General features: G+C 42.7%; 1 protein-coding gene across 1 annotated transcript; it reads right to left on the bottom strand.

Annotated features, from left to right (window-relative positions):
• Nucleotides 1–3,592: 3,592 nt before the first annotated feature.
• Nucleotides 3,593–18,316, bottom strand: hhatl.S (hedgehog acyltransferase like S homeolog). Its single transcript, NM_001086023.1, is given in 12 exon segments — nt 3,593–3,943; nt 5,963–6,104; nt 6,652–6,853; nt 7,965–8,000; nt 8,395–8,539; nt 8,710–8,881; nt 9,070–9,279; nt 10,036–10,230; nt 10,578–10,691; nt 11,027–11,094; nt 11,515–11,660; nt 18,170–18,316. Coding segments are annotated over 11 exon segments (1,512 nt in total). The 5' UTR covers nt 11,621–11,660; nt 18,170–18,316; the 3' UTR covers nt 3,593–3,821.
• Nucleotides 18,317–22,361: the final 4,045 nt, after the last annotated feature.

The following is a 22,361-nucleotide window of genomic DNA, read 5'->3' as shown; positions in this document are numbered from 1 at the left end:
GGATAGTAGGTGGATAATGGGTGGATAGTGGGTGGATAGTGGGTTTTAGGGTGGGGTTTATTTTTACTTCACCCTGAGGCTCTTCAGCTGTTATTGAATCTCAGCAGAGGGAGTTGTAATTCAGCAGCAGCAGCTGGAGACCAAAAACATCATCTTCCTTTACTCTACCAGGGCCACCATTAGGGGGACACAGGGGGGACTGATGTACTGGCCATAAAGGGGGGTCCGGCTGTGCTGCACTTATTGAAATATCCCCCCCCATTGACATCGGCGAAGTTGTGCCGAACTGCGAAGTCCCGAAGCTGCGACTGGAGCTGGAGTCGAGAAAAGACCCAAAGTTGAATTCCTGAAGCCACAGAAAGAGCCAAAGCTGGAGCCCGAAGCCACGAGTTCAATTCTACTGAACACTAGTGACCGGGGCGAATTCCCGTGAAACGTCAGTACCGGCGACAATTCCGACACCGATGACAATTTGATGCATATTTAGTCATTAAAGCCTTTAATTGTCGTCGGCGTTGGAATTGTCACCGGCGAGGGAAATTCTGGAAACTTTGTGAACTTATTCGCCATCAACAAAACACGGAATTTCGACACGCCTGGAGAATAAATTCGCCAATCACTACTGATCACCAATGTATTTTTTTTATAACCCCCGACACCAATGTTTTTTTTAAAAAAATATTCACTGGGGCCCCAACGTTTTTTTTAACTTATAAGGGGGCCCTGTCCATCAATGGCTTTTTATAACTTGTGTGTGTGTCGGTGGGGGGGGGGTGACCATTTTTACCAAATAAACTGTTATTATTATTATTATTCCGAAGGCCAAGTGTTTTTATACAGGTCATGGAACTCCGAGGTAACTTCTAATATCCTCATATTTTGCAACTGGGGGCACCTTATTTATTATAATACACAATTTTCAGTAAGTCATGTGACAGATATGAAATTAGAACTCACCGTTTATAACTGATGACATCACTACTCACCATTTATAACTGATGACATCAGAACTCACCATTTATAACTGTTGACATCAGAACTCATCATTTATAACTGATGACATCAGAACTCACCGTTTATAACTGATGACATCAGAACTCACCGTTTATAACTGATGACATCAGAACTCACCGTTTATAACTGGTGACATCAGAACTCACCGTTTATAAGGATATATTTTACAAGATATTCACGGCTTTTGTGTATTATATAGCAGATAAACCCCCACAATGCTTTGCCTCTTTCCATGATTCTTCCCCTCCTCGGGTCTGATAATCACAGAACATGCAAAGCATTGTGGGAATTAGAGACGTGGCTGGAGGGGCCGATAGATCAATGATCTTTTTACTATTTTTTCACTGATAAAAGCGAATGATTAAAGAAGACTTGCTCTTCCGAGCACTTTTGCAATTTACTTGTTTTTTCCCTATTTTTTAAGATGGAAGCAGCTTTTATAAACGTGGCTCATATAATACATTTCACAACCACAAAGAAGCTTGAATGTTTGGATTATACTAGAAGATTCCGCTTTCCATGGTGGGTCCAAACGCTCATGCCCCAGACCTTCAGCACGAGGGACTATGTCACCGAAATTGGATTTGTCGGCACAATCTGGAACACCATAAAGTAGATTGGGCTCCTTGATTTACTTCAAATCCATTTTCCGTGGCTCATATAAAACAAAGCAACATCGCCACCTGCTGTTTATTTCAGTTGCCACAAGGCTTAGCACAAACCATTTAGTAATACTATTTTATGGCGGCAGCTCGATCTTTGGCAAATCTTTGGGGGGCCCCTCTGAGACCCACAGGAATGACCTGTCTATGTTGTGCGCTATGAATTGTGAATAACACGTGTTATACCATTGCCAATTTACAGTGTGAGTAAGTGGAGTATACAGTGTGAGTAAGTGGAGTATACAGTGTGAGTAAGTGGAGTATACAGTGTGAGTAAGCGGAGTATACGGTGTGAGTAAGCGGAGTATACAGTGTGAGTAAGTGGAGTATAAAGTGTGAGTAAGTGGAGTATACAGTGTGAGTAAGTGGAGTATACAGTGTGAGTAAGTGGAGTATACAGTGTGAGTAAGTGGAGTATACAGTGTGAGTAAGTGGAGTATACAGTGTGAGTAAGTGGAGTATACAGTGTGAGTAAGTGGAGTATACAGTGTGAGTAAGTGGAGTATACAGTGTGAGTAAGTGGAGTATACAGTGTGAGTAAGTGGAGTATACAGTGTGAGTAAGTGGAGTATACAGTGTGAGTAAGTGGAGTATACAGTGTGAGTAAGTGGAGTATACAGTGTGAGTAAGTGGAGTATACAGTGTGAGTAAGTGGAGTATACAGTGTGAGTAAGTGGAGTATACAGTGTGAGTAACCACATTAGTCTAATTGTCCTTCAAAAAGTAGAATTTCAACTTAAAGGGGTTGTTTGTCTTTTGATATATCGTAGAAAGGCCAATTCTAAGCAATTTATGAATTATCTTCTTTGTTTATTTTTTATCATTTTTAATTATTTGCCTTTTTCTTCTAATTCTTTCAGGCTTTCAAACGGGGGTCACTGACCCCATCTTATAAACAAATACTCTGTTAATCTGGCCATACACGGGCCGATAAAAGCTGCTGACAGACCAAGTCGGCAGCTTATTGGCCCGTGTATGGAGCCCCCCGACGGGCTTCACCGATCTAGATCTGGGGGAAAGTCGGGCAGATCTCGATCGGATGGGACTAAAAATCCAGTCGGATTGCGGCTGCATCTGTTCGTTGATGTGGTCCCGCGGTCCGATCGCCCGTTCCCATTCGTTAGGATCCGATCGTTGGGCCCTAGGGCCCATGATCAGATCAGCCCAATATTGCCCACCTCAAGGTGGGCATATCGGAGAGAGATCCACTTGTTTGGAGACATCGACAAACGAGCGGATCTCTCCGTGTATGGTTGGGTAAATTCCTCAGAAAGATTGTAATAGTGAGGCAACATGTTGACAGTCGGATGCTGAAATTGCAAACAGGAGAGCTGCTGAATAAAAAGCTAAATAAGTCAAAAACCACAAATAATAAAAAATGAAAACCAATTGCAAATTGTCTCCGAATATCCCTCTCTACATCATACTAACAGTTAACCGCAAGGTGAATAACCCATTTAAAGGGTACATCCATTTAGGATAAAACCCTGCCAATTTGCCAAGGCTTATGTTAGGGAGGAGAGTCAGATCCCCTTTTCCAAATTTTTATACTGATAGAGATCTGATTTTTTCCTACTTCCTGGTTTTGGGCTGCTCTCTTTCTCCTTGTCTAATGGGGCGGAGCTTGGCACTTGACAGATAAAAGTGAATTGGGCAGTTTGATTGAACAAGATCTCCCCCTAGTGTCCATGAACACACTTAATGCTGTTTAGGGCAATGGGAAACCCCTCCCACTCACTCAATTTCAAGCTCCTCCTCCTTGCTTGACAATAGCGAGAGAGCAGCCCAGAAGCTGGAAGTGCTGAGGGGGGAGGAGCCAAAGCAAATCAGCCTGTTATACATAAAGTATTATTAGACAACTCTGAATTGTGTGTTAGTGCTGGGAGTAGTCGCACATCATCACAACACACAACTTATAATAGTAAAATATTTATTAAACCTACTTTCTCTATGACACATGAGTTTCTATAAAGACACAAATGTGCCTCTGTAAAGGCTGGTGACTGCGGGTCTAGAACCACCCCACCCTTGTGTGACTGCTGAACTACAACTCTCAGCAAACCTTGGCAGCTCTCAGTTGCTGGGAGTTGTATCTAGCAGTCATGTCCCTGGCGTTTCATTGGCTTCTACGAATAACTGCGGCGATTAGGCGACTTTCTGCTTTTCAAGCCTCTCTTGCTCGATGGCTATTAGCCGCTCTCTCTCCTTTATCAGCTGCACCCCACAGTAAGTGACCAGCCAGATGGACAGGGTGCTTTCTGGGAAACCTGGGGGGAAAGGAACAGAGAAAATCCATGTCAGTGAGTAAGTGACTACCCTCATATATATTCTCTTATACGGGGCAGTGGGATATGTTGGGGCTTTAAAGTGTTTATAATAATATCAACTAACATGGCTGGTCTATGGAGTGGCTCTCTTTTTGGAGGTGGTTTACAAAAGTAAGATCATTTCTTCTACAGGAATCACTTGCATTACCAAATCTGACCTGTGGGGTCGCTGCTGCTCTTTTTTATATGCAGCTATAGGACAGCACCTTAAAATAGGAGGGGTGAGACTTGGCTGCATTGGAATCATAAACGGTGACACTTTAAACCATCAATCATCCCCAATTATAGAACTGAATGAGAATTGTAAATATCGTAATCCAGTGGAAGACTCTCTATCATACACCATATTATATTAGGGCAGATCATGTGCTCAATACATCTGGTATTCCAACAGGGCAGAGAATGAGCTAAATCCATTTGCCCTAGATTAAATGTTTTGGTTTAATTCCATTAATTTGAAGATAAAAATGAAAAATTTTTCTGGGAAGGCCTGAATGGTGGACCATGAACATAAGTAGGTTGGGTAAATTTCTCAGAAAGATGGTAATAGTGAGGCAACATGTTGACAGTCGGATGAGATGGAGACAGTAGGGCAATATGGAGACAGTAGAACAAGATGGAGACAGTAGGGCAAGATAAAGACAGTAGAACAAGATGGAGACAGTGGGGCAAAATGGAGACAGTAGAGCAAGATAAAGACAGTAGAACAAGATGGAGACAGTAGGGCAAGATAAAGACAGTAGAACAAGATGGAGACAATAGGGCAAGATAAAGACAGTAGAACAAGATGGAGACAGTAGGGCAAAATGGAGACAGTAGGGCAAGATAAAGACAGAAGAACAAGATGGAGACAGCAGAACAAGATGGAGACAGTAGGGCAAAATGGAGACAGTAGGGCAAGATAAAGACAGAAGAACAAGATGGAGACAGTAGAACAAGATGGAGACAGTAGGGCAAGATGGAGATAGTAGAGCAAGATGGAGACAGTAGGGCAAGTATGTAGATACTGGTTCCAATATTGCCTTAGTGTGCCTCAAAGCTCTGCCTTAGTCCAGATAAGGCTAGTCAATCTTTGTAAAGGAAGTAGAGCCAGGCACTCGCAGATCGACTGCAAAAAGTTTTATTAGTACGACATGTTTCGGGCAAGGCCCTTTATCAAGTGTTGATAAAGGGCCTAGCCCGAAACATGTCGTACTAATAAAACTTTTTGCAGTCGATCTGCGAGTGCCTGGCTCTACTTCCTTTACACAGTAGGGCAAGATGGAGATAGTATGACAAGATTGAGACAGTAGGATAAAGTGGGGACAGCAGGACAAGATGGAGACAGTGGGATTAGGTGGAGACAGCAGGACAAGATGGAGACAGTACGATAAGATGTAGACAGCAAGACAACATGGTGGCAGTAAAGCAAGATAGTAACAGTTGAACGTTATAGTAAATTATTTAAACAGACACAAAGATAAAATAAAACAAGTGTTAAGATTACTCCAGTTAAGGTTTCTATTGATTGCGACCATGTTGTTTCTAGCAATACACACAACTCTGGATCAATCAGGAGTAGACACATGATATTAAGAGAAATGTTTGCAGTCTCTTAAAACCTACGATCCATGCTTCTGAGTTTCAGAGAAATGAACAGATACAAAGATAAAAGGTTTCATCATGGGGAATATAAATGAACTGTGTAATCAATTCTATTCCAATCTTGGCTGGTGCTGCCATCTACAGTCCTATCCATGGCACTGCGCAGTCATAGGACTCCCCTAGATTGACAAGGTGATCGACCGATGAACTATCTCCATGTCAAAGTCCCTCCCCTGTGATGTCATTACCCGCCCCACGATATCATACACACACCCCAGTGATGTCACCTCCCGTCCTATGACATATGTACAGAATCTTTGTAGCCCAGGGATTCGAATGGCATATTACAGACAGCAGTGCCGAGAGAGTCGTTACCTGTGATTAGAAGCCTCTTGGCTACCAGCAGAGCAAAGTCCAGGCTGTTAAGGGCTAATATGTTATATAAAATGATTGCCCAGAAGTTGGCTGCACCGAAAAACCCTCTGATCCTCCTTGACATGGACTCCGGTAGCCTGGCCTGTTGGGAAATCATTAAGAAAGACATTCAGTTAAAATGCCCAAAGGAAACATCACGGAAGTATTCACTTAAAAAACCAATTTTGTTACAACAGCACCACCTGCTGGTCATTTCCCCACCAGTCTGACCACCAAGTAGTCAAGGAAGTTGTCAGGAGAAAGAAAGAGGCTGATGTTCTTCTGCTTAGGAAAACAATTAGAAACCTTTCTCAAATCTTTCCTAAGCAGAAGAACATCAGAGCAGCCTCTTTCTTTCTCCTGACAACTTCTTCCTTGACTACTTGCTGGTCAGACTGGTGGGAAACTGACCAGCAGGTGGCGCTGTTGTAACAAAATTCATTCATATTAACAGTACATGTATCCTTTAATATCTTGGATTTAAAAATATATAAATAATTAATGTACATTGCAAAAGTGCTTAGAATAGCCCCCTCATCCATTTTACATTCACTTATTTTAAAGGTTCACTTATCCTTTAAGCTGAACTATGTGGCCGGACCTTGTGCTTTATCCATCTCCCATATTAATCCCCCCAGCCATACACTGACCTCTATTCTTGCAAAGGGTCCGAGCTGGAAGAATTTCTGCACCCACAGTTCAAAGTTAAGGCCGAAGCAGTTGCAGACGGACCAGATATAAACAATTTCACACGGGCCGAGCCATAAAGTGGTGACGAGGAACGTAGCCACGGTGGCCACCAATTCCCTCCTAATATTATCGTGGCCTTCCCCGATGTAGTCATACACATATCTGTAAGACAAGGGATTATTCATTGAAGCAAAAATCAACATCATTACAGTGTGGCTATCAGCATGTTTTATTGGATCTCACTATCAGATTTTAAGGGGTAATTCACATTTGTTTACTTTTAGTATGTCCTGTTCCTGGCAACTTTTCAACTGGTCTTCATTTTTTTTTTTTAATGATTTGCCTCCCACTTCTGCATTTTTTTAACTTTGAAATGCGGGTCGCGACCCCGGCAACCAAAAACCTATTGTTCTGTCAGATGACAGTTGTTTTATTATTATTACTTTTTCTTCATTATAATTCTTTTCCGTCCCTCACCTATTTATATTCTAGTCTTACATTCAAACCACTGCCTGGTTGCTAAGGTAAACGAGACCCTAGCGACCAGAGAGCTGCTGAAATACCTAACTGCTGAGCTGTTGATTGAACACTAAATTACTAGGAAAAAAACTATTTAAGAAAACATGAAAACCAAATGTCTCAGAATATCAATGTCTATGTCATACTAAAAGTGAAAGTGAACCTGTCACCCAAACACAAAATTCTGTATAATAATTAAACATGAAATCCAATTTCTATTTTTTATGAAAGAATTCATAGCTGTTGTAAGCTCATTTAAAAATCTCAGCTGTCAATCAAATATTGTCGGCCCCTCCTCTATGCCTTAGGCAATTACTTTCACTTTCCATTCAGCACTTCCTACATGTCACTGCTCTCCCCACATTCCCCAGTTCTCTTCACCATTTAATTGTGTAACCAGGACATGGGGATGGACATCAGGTCCCCCATTCTGGTGCACAAACAAGATTCTGAGATGATACAAGACTTGTCTTAATAACAGTGTCCACAAAATGGCTGCTGCCTGCTTGTTATAATTATGAATTCCCAGACTGAAGGAAACAAGATTCAAATATTTTATACAATCTAATTAAAGTTAATTTTGCTTGATTAATGTGATAAAATAGGATTTTGAATAATTTTTTGGGGTGACAGGTCCCCTTTAATTTAAAGGTGAACTATCCCCTAAATGTTAATGGGGACACTGGACCAGTTACCACCTACAGAGAATTTGTTTCATCCCTCCCCATTTCTCAGCATTGCTGCCATCACCTACTTGCACAGCCAGTCATTTATCCCTCGGTCGAAGTGCCTGCAGTGGAACAGACATGAAAGAACAGAAATGAAAGGGGGGAAGAAGAATTGGGGTAACAGATACAAGAGGGGCGTTGCTAGCACAGCATGCTCATAGTTACTCATCCCTGTTCATCAGAAAGAGACAATGATACCTGCAAATAGGACAATCCCTTGCAATAATCCAGATGGGAGAAGAATTAGAGAAACCCCAATTATTACGGGGGGTATCCTTGAGCCTGGAAATAATCTACAATTTTGAGTAAAAGTTTCAGAAATCAACATTTCTATCAACGTTTTGGAAATAGGAGAAGCATGTCTCATGGTCATATATTGAAACTTCTCGTATGTTCTCTTATCTCTTCTCTTAGGCCCCTATGTTGCCAACATCCCAACCTGTGAACGCCACTTACGTTTCGGCGAAGACATAAAGCATGGTGATACACTTGGGTGGCTGTGGGGGATCAAGGTGGTCCAGCCTGGAGATGGTGTTGATAACGCCGAACATCACAGCGGCTTTTACCCAATCATACACCAAGTTAGAGTAGGCCAAGCCCGCTGTCAGGAGATAGGGAGAAGATGTACGGTTTGCTAAATTACAGGGGTAATGTAGTAAGGTTCTTAAAGTTCTATCAACGGCTCTAGTAACTCATAGAAACCATCATGCGTTTGCTTTTAATCTGGTGGCCACTAAATGCTGCTGAAGAACATCAAACACTTTTACGCACCCAATGACCAGTCTGAGAGGCGATTGACAAACTTCAGGTCTGACGGGATGGTCAAGATGTAGAGGAAATGGAAGAACACGTCTACCAATAGGATCACCAAGATTTGCGTCAGAGCCTGGACTCGGATGTTCCACATCTCATTCTCTTTCCGAGTTAAGATTCTCGTGTTCACCTGAAACATGGAGATTAACCAAACATCATGGAGTGTGGAGCAGAGATTACAGACAAGTGTGACCTTCCAGTTTACTGAGGATCTGGGGGACAAGGGACTACAGCATAGAGGTGGTCAACTGGAGTATCACCCATTTGTCCTCCACAGCCTTAGAGCTCATGAAGGCCACATTCCGTACACCCACTTACCTGCACGTGGTACTGATCAAAAGTCATAATCGGGCCGAAGAAAAAGAAAGGGAGGTAAAAATTGTATTTGAGAAGATCTATTGGGGAGTAGAACCCTTGTTTTCTCTCGCACGTCTCCAAAGCGAAGCTCATACAGCGCAGTATGGTAAATCCACTGCCTCCGTAGAAAAGAATGTCTTGGAGGCTAAACGTCCCTGTGACAAAGCCACTCTGAAACCAAACAACAACATGGATTTAGCAGTTTTTACCAGGATGGTTATAGGAAGCGTGAAATGGATAAATAAATGAATGGATAAATAATGAATAGTTATGATACAGGTGTTTTAATCCTCAATGAGATAATGGTCCTCTCCTGCAGTGATGTCTGGATATATACAGATTTTGTTTGAGTTTGGACGGATGTGCTTTAATTGCCCATCCATTTGTTCATATAGAGCCACCTCAAATGGGTAATTCCAACAGACAGGCCTCTGATCCATTTGTATTGCAATTGGTCATCTAGACCAGTGGCTGTCAAGCTTTTATTTAGCTCAAGCCCCACTTGAAGGTCCAGCCTTTAGCCAGGACCTTCAAATTTTGGCCAGGGCCCCCAGTAGCTCATGAAATGTGTACTATTGTACTAGTTATAAATACTTGCTCTAGTTGACCATCAAGCTAGGCTTTTGGGTGCATCTGGAAGAGCTAACGGCCATTCTACCCAATCCTAAACCAAACTGGCCTTCAGATTAAGCTCTCCTGGCACATATCCAAGCCCCAAGTATAGTCAACCTAACAGTTTTGGAACCACTGGTCTAGACTCTAAATTTGATGTGCCCATGTATCTTGCCAGGCCATGGATTGGGCATATTGAGAAGTATGAGTCTTGTGTACCACAGGTTCCTATCACGTTCAGATTATTGTGGGTAGAAAGACAGGGACGGAATAAGTGGAAAATAAAAAATATGATACTTAAAACATAAAACATACTTGCCAAGTGCTGAATGGTTCCATTTTGAAGGTGGCCAAGCTACAGAGGCCAGCGATGAAGCACAGCCACTTGCTTTTAATCAGCGAAATGGTGTAGAGGAGGAAACAGTGGGACAAGATGAGCATCAGGTAGTTGCTTCCCATGATTGCCAGCACAGTCAGGATCCCGTACAGCATGTAAACGTATGATCTGTACTGTGTGGAAATGCGTGTTAACTGAGATATTATAGGTCACATGGACAATGCAGTCACTGAGCTTGATTAAAGGCACATGCCCATCGAGTTTGAAATTCTCTTAGTATCTAACTATTTATGACTTCAAACTAGGCTGTGTCTACAAGTGAGACTGACACTGGGTGATTGGAGATTGTGGCCGACCTGATGTAGAGACAATGGTTGTTTGGGAATATGTAGGCTGAGCTAGTAGAAAATGTTTGTTGTACTTGCCCATTCAATTGAGGCCATTGAAGCCTAGGCATCTCTTTACATAGGGACCCAGGAGTAGCCTAATGTAAATGCAGTCGCTGAATAAGAAGACCCACCTGTGGAACCATCAATGAAAAAAACTTGGCAAAGATGACGTGTCCTGTAAGGGCGAAGATAATGTAGTTCCTGAATGTGTTGAACCACATGGCCCATTCAAAGTCAGCAACGTCCTATGGGGAAAAGACAAAACATCCACACAATGAAGAGAAATGTATCTATACCTTACCTAAATACAACAGGCCCAAACACAGTCATTAGTATTCAACATCTAAAGGGGCCACAGGCTGCCCATTGCATCATAGATATTTACAGGGGATCTAGTCTAAGATCATAACACATTTAAAGTTACTGTATATCAAATTTGATGCATTTTAATAAAAAAAAATTTGCCCATTAGCATCTGTTTGTGTTTATTTTATGCATGTTAAAAATGTGGGTCCCTTTAAATAATGGCAATTTGCTGAGTTCCTTGGTCTCTTGTGACGCCTCTGGATTTCTCTCTCACCATTTTCCTTCCGAAGTAATGCCAGCCCTCCTTTATGTTCTCCCGGAATGACTTTCGATCCATGCCATCTGCACAACAAGACAGAGGAAGGGAAAATGTACATGAGAAAGTTTGTGGTTGACCAAAGATCTTTATTGGCAGGCAACACTGGTGAACCGAAAAGTCAACACAACTCAAGTGATGAGGGAGGAAGAAGCTGTGAATCTTCACTCCCTGCCACTCGGTGTCCATAATAATAAAAAAGTTTAAAGAGGGGTTACACTTTAATAACATTTCATGAAATATTGACATTATTGTCATGTCTACCTGTGACCCCTAAACCACTGATCTAATCAACCTTCAGGTACCACTGAACGTAATGTCATCAGCCAAAACCAGACCCAACTTGATTCCTGTATGAGCCACCGACTGACCCTACTTCCCCACTGAGCTTTCTGTTTCATTACCTTGATAAACTCTTTTCCGCCCAAGAAGAAGATAGAGCTTACCTCGGGAGGCTTCAATGATTCCATTCAAGGAGTAGACCAAGGCACAAGTCACCACTAGGGCATAGAAGCCCAGCTCGTAATGCGGCAATGCCGTTTTGATTCCCATGGTGTGGGTTCAGCAGCACAACAGGTTCGGAGATCCAGTTCTAGAAGGGAAGGAGAGCATTTATAGAAATCACTAGTCAATAGGTTTTTAGAGAAATGACTTATAGAGAGGACTATCTAAAGCAGGAATTCTTCACATGAAAATGGTCCCCCATGTTGTTTAGAGGGACATGATTGATTTTATACCAAACTTTGGTCACCAAGCTCATAATCTCAATTTATATGGGTCTCCTGAGATGAAGGTTAACAAACACTGGGCTATAGATCATGAACAAAGGGGACTGGATGGAATGGTGGCAGGGACTGGGCAGGTTTGGGGAACAGATTGTGGTTGTGGGATGGTACCCATAGTAAGTAATGCCATGCTGTCTCCCTCGCACTGATGTATTGGGCCGATTTATAGCAGTGAATGAGTCACAGAGACTGTTCTTGATGAGACAGTTTAATGCTATGGCCAGCTCAGCACTCTGCCCTACAGAGATAGAAGCAGGTGGGTTTGCTCTGGGGGATATTTCTGGCTTTAAACTCATCAGCAGATACCAAATAACACAAATGTTCTCTCTATTTAGTGTCAGCTGTAAATCATCTTGAAGCTCTGTGCGTGTTTATTTGTGAGGCATGTTATATACAAGTGTAGCTACATAGTAGATGAGGTTGAAAGAAAGACACTCATACTTCAGGTTTAAACCTTCCCAGTACATTCTCTATTTCATTTCTCTATTTCACTCATATCCCATTTGAGCGCCAATACTGCCCTGTATATTCTAGATGGCGCCTTACCAGCCCATTGTAATTGGGAACAATTGTCCTTTCTTCCCTCCAACTGATACACATTCACTTCAGGATAATATATTCCTGACCCTTCCTGCTGTTAAACCATAAATGTATTGCTTTCAATAGCCCTATGGCCCATTATAGAACAGATACAATTAAAAATCCAAAGCATGAAACTACATTTGCTTTTCCGAAGTTCCCTGTAACCAAAATATTTACATCTTTTAATAGAATCACACTCTCAACTTGTGTCTTTTTACTATTAATATATCTACATTTTGAAGGGGATTAGTCTTCTCAAGTGAAGCAATTAGTTCCTCATTTTCTATTTTTGCCTTCTTTATTGCTGCTTTACAAGAAGTGTTGTAGCATTTAAGGTCTTTTAAAATGACTCTGCCTGTCTTTAACATGTCGTTTTTCCATGCTTCCTCCTCCATATTTGCATCCTTATCTTTGATTTAAGGCACATAAATAGGTTCTTAATACTTTATATTTTAGATTTGTTAAAGTATAATAGAATCTTACCTAGGGGTATATTCTATCTTCTTGTTCCCTTTCACTTAGAGGCACCTTATTTCACTGCAGTTGGCATATTCCTACCCCCCCCCCCCCAGGGAGCTAAGTCTAAATGGAATAACTAGGGCAAGACAGACCCCTTCGGCCATGGAGTGGGGGCACAAAAAGAGCAGGCATAGAGGGGAGAGCATGATGGTTAATGGGCCAGAGTAGACATAATCTATATCATAGTCTAGACCAGAATTTAGCCATTAAGACTTTATAATTTTCACTGGGTATGAGCAACCTACCTGTAGCCAATCAGAGCATCAGAATATTTATAGGGCTGGACCAACCTGCAGTCAATCAAAGTAATAGAATGTTCTCAGGTATAGACGAAACTGTAGCCAACCATAGCATTGTAGCTGCTCTATTAAAGGCCAAAAAGTAATGCACTAGATTATCAGACCACTCTCTCTAGTTTTAAGAAGGCCATGGGCTACAGTTCCAGGGTTCAGGTTGATTATTTGGAAATGGTTTTGTGCCTAAGACCAGTAGAGCTCTGATTAGTCCTTGGGGTGTGGCACTATTATGTCTCTGGGTTTATTAATAACTATCTATACTACCAGACCTGTAGAAACTTAAATGTGTTTCATCCCACCATCTAAGTATTTCATTATAGAAATGCCCGTTGGTAAAGGTTTGTGTGGCTCCCATATGCATTTTAATATCACTTCAGAAACACCTCTTCTCTACTGTACACAAATACAAATGGTCAACTTCTTATAATAAAGAAACCTTTAATTTATTAATTTAGCTGCTCTTCTCTGCACTAGTTCACCGATCTCCAACCTTCTTTACCCCCGAGCCACATCAACCTCAAATATAAAAAGAGTTGGGGAGCAACACAAGCATGAAAAAACCCATGGAGATACCAAATAAGTGCTGTGATTGGCCATTGGTAGCCACTATCTGCCAGTTCTGTTTGGTAGTACACCTGGTTTTTAAGGAACCAAAACTTGCCTCCAAGCCTGGAATTCAAAAATAAGCACCTGCTCTAAGGCCACTGGGAGCAACATCCAAGGGGTTGGTGAGAAACATGTTGCTCCTGCACCACTGGTTGGGGACCTCTGATCTAGTTCTGTAAACTTCATATGGGGAAATGTAGACCAGAAGTTACTGATGCTTTACAAAGAGGTGGAATTACTGTACATTGTACTCCTATGAGTCTATAACCCTAGCTGCTCCATGGTGACTGCATCCTAGTTCCTTGGCCGATAGGGGTAACATGGGGGTTGGGTGAGGATCCAGGTGGCCATCTTAGGAGACATGTTCAGGGATGTAGTAACATACATCATCTCTACCTAGGATTTACTCTCCTAATTAGTCCTGTTGAGGGTGTGTCACGTTGATCCTCAAACCTCTTCTACACTATATTAAACCTACCTTTTTATTTGTTAAATTGAATCCTCCTGTTTTTCAAGCTCACAAAGTCACAATGAGATATTGACCAGGTGGTCCTGCCACAGATATCCAAGTTGTGTGGTTGTCTTCTTACATAGTAACTTTGGTTGAAAAAAGACACGTCCATTAAGTTCAACCTTTGTACGATATTTTAACCTGCCAGTTGATCCAGAAGAAGGCAAAAAAAAAAACCCATTTGAAGCCTCAGAGGGGAAAAATTCCTTCCTGACTCCAAAATGGCAATGGGACCAGTCCCTGGATCAACTTGTACTATGCGCTATCTCCCATATCCCTGTATTTCCTCACTTGCTAAACACCATCCAACCCCTTCTTATACCTATCTAATGTATCAGCCTGTACCACTGATTCACTTCCCAGCTCTCCCTGTAACACCCCTTTCCCTCCTCTAATCTCATTGGCTCCCTCCTGTCTGCTGGGAGGAGCTACTGGTGAATAAAGCATCCGACCCTTCCTTGTACCTATCTAATGTATCAGCCTGTACCACTGATTCACTTCCCAGCCCTCCCTGTAACACCCCTTTCCCTCCTCTAATCTCATTGGCTCCCTCCTGTCTGCTGGGAGGAGCTACTGGTGAATAAAGCATCCGACCCTTACTTATACCTATCTTATGTATCAGCCTGTACCACTGATTCAGGGAGACAATTCCACATCTTCAGAGCTCTCACTGTAACAAACCCCTTCCCAATATTTAGGCGGAACCTCCTTTCTTTGCAAAAGGAGCCTGACCAAGAACCCAAATAATTTTATTGTGAATAGAGGAGAGGTTACTTCATCAGAAGGGGTCATTTATTATGTGCGGGGCAAAAAGCAGACTTAATGTAGTTTTTGTCACTTTGTGCCCTGCCCTGTGCATATAAGAACTGCTGATGCCTCTGCATCCCAATTTCAGTTAGGAAGGTTAAAAGAGACTTAAAGGGGACCCGTCACCCAAAACAATGATTCAAAATCCTATTTTATCACATTAGTCAAGCAAAATGAACTTTAATTACACTATATAAATTATTTGAATCTTATTTACATCAGTCTGGGAATTCATAATTATAACAAGCAGGCAGGAGCCATTTTGTGGACACTGTTATTAAGACAAGTCTTGTATCATCTCAGAATCTTGTTTGTGCACCAGAATGGGGGACCTGATGTCCATCCCCATGTCCTGGCTACACAATTAAATAGTGAAGAGAATGGGGGACCTGATGTCCATCCCCATGTCCTGGCTACACAATTAAATGGTAAAGAGAACTGGGGGAATGTGGGGAGAGCAGTGACATGTAGGAAGTGCTGAATGGAAAGTGAAAGTAATTGCCTAAGGCATAGAGGAGGGGCAGACAATATTTGATTGACAGCTGAGATTTTAAAATGAGCTTACAACAGTTATGAATGCTTTAATAAAAAATAGAAATTGCATTTCATGTTTAATTTGAAAAGGACTTTTATTATACAAATTTTTGTGTCTGGGTGACAGGTCCACTTTAAAAGGTTGAACTTGATGGACTTCTGTCTTTTTTCAACCTAACTTACTATGTTACTCTGAGGTCTCATTATTTAGCACCATCTATAATTTCTCCTATTGTACCTACTGTAGATGCCCTGCTGATGTAAAGCCTCCCCACCACATGATGCCACCCCTGTGTCCTGCCATTAATTGTGCCTCGCGCATTCTGCTTACAATTGACTCAGGTTTCAGAGAGAAGAGAGTAATGTGGGGCGTTAGGAAGGGAGGGGGCGCTAATTCAGCATCTCCTCTTCCAATAATAGCATGTGCTGGGCTGTTCCTCTGCTGTAGTGCAGGGTGGAATTACAGTAGCAGGGTGCCGGATGCAGCACTGCACATTTCTATGGCCAGGCACATGCAATGGGGGCTCAGGGACTCGTGGGGGGGGGGGTGGATAAATGTGCAACTACACATCAGGGACAAATAAAGGGACGCAACTTTATATTTTAGTATTTCACTAAGATGTTCACTAAATGAAGTGCAAATGTAAATTTACTTTATTTATAGAAAGTTCATCATTGCTACAAACAAGTGATTATTAATTAAGGGGTTACTGGCGGGTAGCAAGAGAAAGGAGGTTTGTACTACAAGAGCTTGCATTTCATGAAGAAAGACTACCAGAATCCTGGGCTGTACAAGGATTGAGTGTAGCAATGCTTGCAGGAAGGAAAGGAGGAGATTCTTGTGCCAAAGAGCTTACATCTTTACTGGGTGATGATATTTATATACAGTCGGTTTGATCCCTCAGCCTCCATCCATTGCACAAGTTTTACATCAGCAGCAATGGGTCACAGGTTGGGCTACACTGATATAATGTTTTATTTTGCCCCACTGTCGCCATCTTGCTCTACTGTTGGCAGCCTTCCATTCTTTCACCATATTGCCCTATTGTTCTCATCTCACCCTATGGTCAACATCATGCCCTAGTTTGGCCATCTTGCCCTCCTCTCACCTTCTTGCCCTGCTGTTACCACCTGACCCTACTGTCTTCATCCTGCACAACTGTCTCTATTTTGTCCTACTGTCTCCATCTTACCCTACTGTCTCTATCTTGTCTTACTGTCTCTATTTTGTCCTACTGTCTCTATCTTGCACTATTGTCTCCATCTTACCCTACTGTCTCCATCCTGCACTACTGTCTTCATCTTGCCCTACTGTCTCCATCTTCCGCGACAGTCTCCATCTTGCGCAACTGTCTCTATCTTGCCCCACTGTCTCCATCTTGCCCTACTGTCCCCATCTTGCGCAACTGTCTACATCTTGCCCTACTGTCTCCATCTTGCGCAACTGTCTCTATCTTGCCCTACTATCTCCATCTTGCCCTATTGTCTCCATCTTGCCCTACTGTCTCTGTCTTGCCCCACTGTCTCCATCTTGCTCTACTGTCTCCATCTTGCCCAACTGTCGCCATCTTACCCTACTGTCTCTATCTTGCCCTACTGTCTCTATCTTGTCCTACTGTCTCTATCTTGTCCTACTGTCTCTATCTTGTCCTACTGTCTCCATCTTACGATACTGTCTCCATCCTGCACTACTGTCTTCATCTCGGCCTACTGTCTCCATCTTGCGCAACTGTCTCTATCTTGCCCCACTGTCTCCATCTTGCCCTACTGTCTCCATCTTGCCATACTGTCTCCATCTTGCGCAACTGTCTCCATCTTACCCTACTGTCTCCATCCTGCACTACTGTCTTCAACTCACCCTACGGTCTCCATCTCGTTCTACTGTCAAGATCTTGCGTTGTTTTCACCACCTTTACCCTGTTGTCAACAGCTTGCCTTTCTGTCACCATCCTGTCCTACAGTTGCCATGTTGCCCAAGTGGCTCCATCTAGTCCTACTACCATTATCTTGCCATAATGGCTCCATCTCCCTATTGCCTTTATATTGTCCCATATTATCCCCACACTCTTCCAACTAACAGTTGCTGGTAGGTGTGGGTCATAATCACCCTAATTTCCATACCCATAAAGAATTGCCCTTACATTAAACAATATAACTAGTATGAACTACCAGTCCCAGAATTCCCCATTAGCCTTTGTCCAATGCTTGAAATAGTAGATGATAACAGTTACTTTGCTCAGATCCAACAGCTGATTGGATTAATAGTGCAAATAGCAATAATACTAATAAGAGACATCAGCTACACAGTCCTATAATAAACAGCAATAGTTTTTACCCAGTGCAGTGACAGCTGCACTCACCCTCCCCATTCCCTTCTTGCTCTCATTGCAATGCAGATATCCCACAAACAATCCATCATTCCAAGTGATTTGTGTCCAGGCACCAGCCCCTTGTCACTGACCTTGGAATGGTGAGTCGGAGCCCGGGCACGAGTCAGTAGTCGCGAGTCACTAGTCACTAGTCACAAGTCAGGAGCCCACGGGAGGGAGGATCAGTGTCGGGCACAGATGGCTACTGGGACAGGACTGGGATCCATGTAGCGCGGGGCACTCACTGTCCCTCAAGTAAGTTTGTGGGATGAGGAGCAGGAGCTGCAGGGCTGGAGTTGTTTGTCAGAACTGCCAGTGACAGGGATCCGACACAAGTGATTTGCACAGGTGCACAGGGGCCGGCCCAGGCTGGGGGCAAAGGGGGGCCACACAGATCAGATTCACAGAGACTGAGTACTGGGGGGGGGTCTCATGCACAGACATTGGGATGTACAGGGATGTGCTGTTTGGGGGGAGTCCTTTGGGGTGTTCCTTTTATCTTCACTGATTCAGTTGTACCATGTGACCCATCCAAACAGAATAGTGGGTAACATTTTATTCTGAATGAGACTCTCATTCCCTCCCCCACGTGCAGCTTTTTCCTCCTGTATCTGAGATATCCTTTTACTTACACTCACTGTCATACAGAGAGTCTCTTATCTTCCACTATAAATAGCACAACAATCCATTATATCTCTGTGTAAGAGAAAATACCTTAAGTTTGCTCATAGTCTGTACAGAGAGATCCCATAAAACTATGGCAGCATAGGTATTCCCTGTACTAAGCACAATTCAGCAGGAACAGCCCCTAAGTTTGCTCATAGTCTGTACAGAGAGATCCCATAAAACTATGGCAGCATAGGTATTCCCCTGTACTAAGCACAATTCAGCAGGAACAGCCCCTAAGTTTGCTCATAGTCTGTACAGAGAGATCCCATAAAACTATGGCAGCATAGGTATTCCCCTGTACTAAGCACAATTCAGCAGGAACAGTCCCTAAGTTTGCTCATAGTCTGTACAGAGAGATCCCATAAAACTATGGCAGCATAGGTATTCCCTGTGTACTAAGCACAATTCAGCAGGAACAGTCCCTAAGTTTGCTCATAGTCTGTACAGAGAGATCCCATAAAACTATGGCAGCATAGGTATTCCCCTGTACTAAGCACAATTCAGCAGGAACAGTCCCTAAGTTTGCTCATAGTCTGTACAGAGAGATCCCATAAAACTATGGCAGCATAGGTATTCCCTGTGTACTAAGCACAATTCAGCAGGAACAGTCCCTAAGTTTGCTCATAGTCTGTACAGAGAGATCCCATAAAACTATGGCAGCATAGGTATTCCCTGTACTAAGCACAATTCAGCAGGAACAGCCCCTAAGTTTGCTCATAGTCTGTACAGAGAGATCCCATAAAACTATGGCAGCATAGGTATTCCCTGTACTAAGCACAATTCAGCAGGAACAGCCCCTAAGTTTGCTCATAGTCTGTACAGAGAGATCCCATAAAACTATGGCAGCATAGGTATTCCTCTGTACTAAGCACAATTCAGCTCTCCTGCCCTCTCCTCTCCAGACAATGAAGGCTTTGCTTATTACAGACAATCCCTGTGGATACTCAGGTGCCTCTCCCACTCAGGTGTATGTTACCTGTTCATTCAGCTCCCCTTATTGGTCGCGTTATTCACCCTTCTTGGTTTTCCTCCTGGCATGAGCCGATGTGGGCACACAGGGAAGATATTGTTCTCCAGGCAGCCATGATACTGACATTCAGTTCAGAGCTACATCTTCTGTTTCCCAAAGACTTAAGCCAAGACGACTTATTGTCATGTAGGTTGGGCACCGAGAAAGATTGGGCTGGTTCATAAACACTGTGCCACCTGGGCACCAGTCCATTCATTTCGGGTTTCATTAGAACCAGCACTGCAGTCTGTCTATTCAATTTGTTAGCAAGGGGCTATTAGAATTTTCTCACCCTTTTATGAGATCTCTCTGTACAGACTATGAGCAACTTAGGGGCTGTTCCTGCTGAATTGTGCTTAGTACAGGGAATACCTATGTACCATAGTTTTATGGGATCTCTCTGTACAGACTATGAGCAAACTTAGGGGACTGTTCCTGCTGAATTGTGCTTAGTACAGGGAATACCTATGCTGCCATAGTTTTATGGGATCTCTCTGTACAGACTATGAGCAAACTTAGGGGCTGTTCCTGCTGAATTGTGCTTAGTACAGGGGAATACCTATGCTGCCATAGTTTTATGGGATCTCTCTGTACAGACTATGAGCAAACTTAGGGGACTGTTCCTGCTGAATTGTGCTTAGTACAGGGAATACCTATGCTGCCATAGTTTTATGGGATCTCTCTGTACAGACTATGAGCAAACTTAGGGGCTGTTCCTGCTGAATTGTGCTTAGTACAGGGAATACCTACAGTATGCTGCCATAGTTTTATGGGATCTCTCTGTACAGACTATGAGCAAACTTAGGGACTGTTCCTGCTGAATTGTGCTTAGTACAGGGGAATACCTATGCTGCCATAGTTTTATGGGATCTCTCTGTACTGACTATGAGCAAACTTAGGGACTGTTCCTGCTGAATTGTGCTTAGTACAGGGAATACCTATGCTGCCATAGTTTTATGGGATCTCTCTGTACAGACTATGAGCAGATTTAGGGACTGTTCCTGCTGAATTTTGCTTAGTACAGGGAATACCTACAGTATGCTGCCATAGTTTTATGGGATCTCTCTGTACAGACTATGAGCAAACTTAGGGGCTGTTCCTGCTGAATTGTGCTTAGTACAGGGAATACCTACAGTATGCTGCCATAGTTTTATGGGATCTCTCTGTACAGACTATGAGCAAACTTAGGGGCTGTTCCTGCTGAATTGTGCTTAGTACAGGGAATACCTACAGTATGCTGCCATAGTTTTATGGGATCTCTCTGTACAGACTATGAGCAAACTTAGGGACTGTTCCTGCTGAATTGTGCTTAGTACAGGGAATACCTATGCTGCCATAGTTTTATGGGATCTCTCTGTACAGACTATGAGCAGATTTAGGGACTGTTCCTGCTGAATTGTGCTTAGTACAGGGAATACCTATGCTGCCATAGTTTTATGGGATCTCTCTGTACAGACTATGAGCAAACTTATGGGACTGTTCCTGCTGAATTGTGCTTAGTACAGGGAATACCTATGCTGCCATAGTTTTATGGGATCTCTCTGTACAGACTATGAGCAGATTTAGGGACTGTTCCTGCTGAATTGTGCTTAGTACAGGGAATACCTATGCTGCCATAGTTTTATGGGATCTCTCTGTACAGACTATGAGCAAACTTAGGGACTGTTCCTGCTGAATTGTGCTTAGTACAGGGAATACCTATGCTGCCATAGTTTTATGGGATCTCTCTGTACAGACTATGATCAAATTTAGGGGCTGTTCCTGCTGAATTGTGCTTAGTACAGAGGAATACCTATGATGCCATAGTTTTATGGGATCTCTCTGTACAGACTATGAGCAGACTTAGGGACTGTTCCTGCTGAATTGTGCTTAGTAGTTTACTAACGTCTTTACACAGACGTTATTAATTCAGAGAGAGAATTAAAGGGATAATGTCACGTCCTTAAATATAAACTGTTTACTGATTTGCCAAGTGACAGTAATGTGCAGTAGCCGTCAGCATCTAAATATTTGCTTCTCAGTCCTGAAAGTGACCTCTATGGCTGTGAAGCATCACACACTCACTGTCAGTTCTTAACAGGCGACAGTCTGGGGCCCCAGTTGGATAGCGGCCATGTTTTAGGCACTCAGAAGCAGTAGACTAGCAGCTCACTACTTGTATTGGGTTTTTGGGAGGCATCCTGGTTTGCTTTCCCTGGGAGAAGGACTGTACTACCCCTCTCAGCCCAAAGGATTTCTAATTCAGCACATCTCTAGATGTCCATGCATTAAACTAGAGAAATAATGTAATTAATGTTGCACCTTTTATTGCATTAACCCCCTCACCCTACTTGAAGGTGCATGAATGCCAAGGGGTCTAGTAACCCATAGCAACCATGCTATGGGCAGCATCTATGGAAAGCAAGTATCTGATGGGTTATAAGACCTGGGCAGACTTTGCCTTTTTTTGTTATATTAACCTGAATAGTTTTCATATCAATTATATAATGAAAGGCAAGTGAAAGAGGGAATATTACCTGCACACGGAGGGGATACTTTCCAGATAACAGATCCCATACCCATAAGAAAAAAAAGCAATTTCTTTTTCAAGCAGAAAACAAATCAGA

Source organism: Xenopus laevis, chromosome 6S (genome assembly GCF_017654675.1).
Source record: "Xenopus laevis strain J_2021 chromosome 6S, Xenopus_laevis_v10.1, whole genome shotgun sequence".
NCBI lineage: Eukaryota > Metazoa > Chordata > Amphibia > Anura > Pipidae > Xenopus > Xenopus laevis.
Note: the sequence above shows the minus strand (reverse complement) of the source record. Positions and strands in the feature narration are given on the sequence as shown.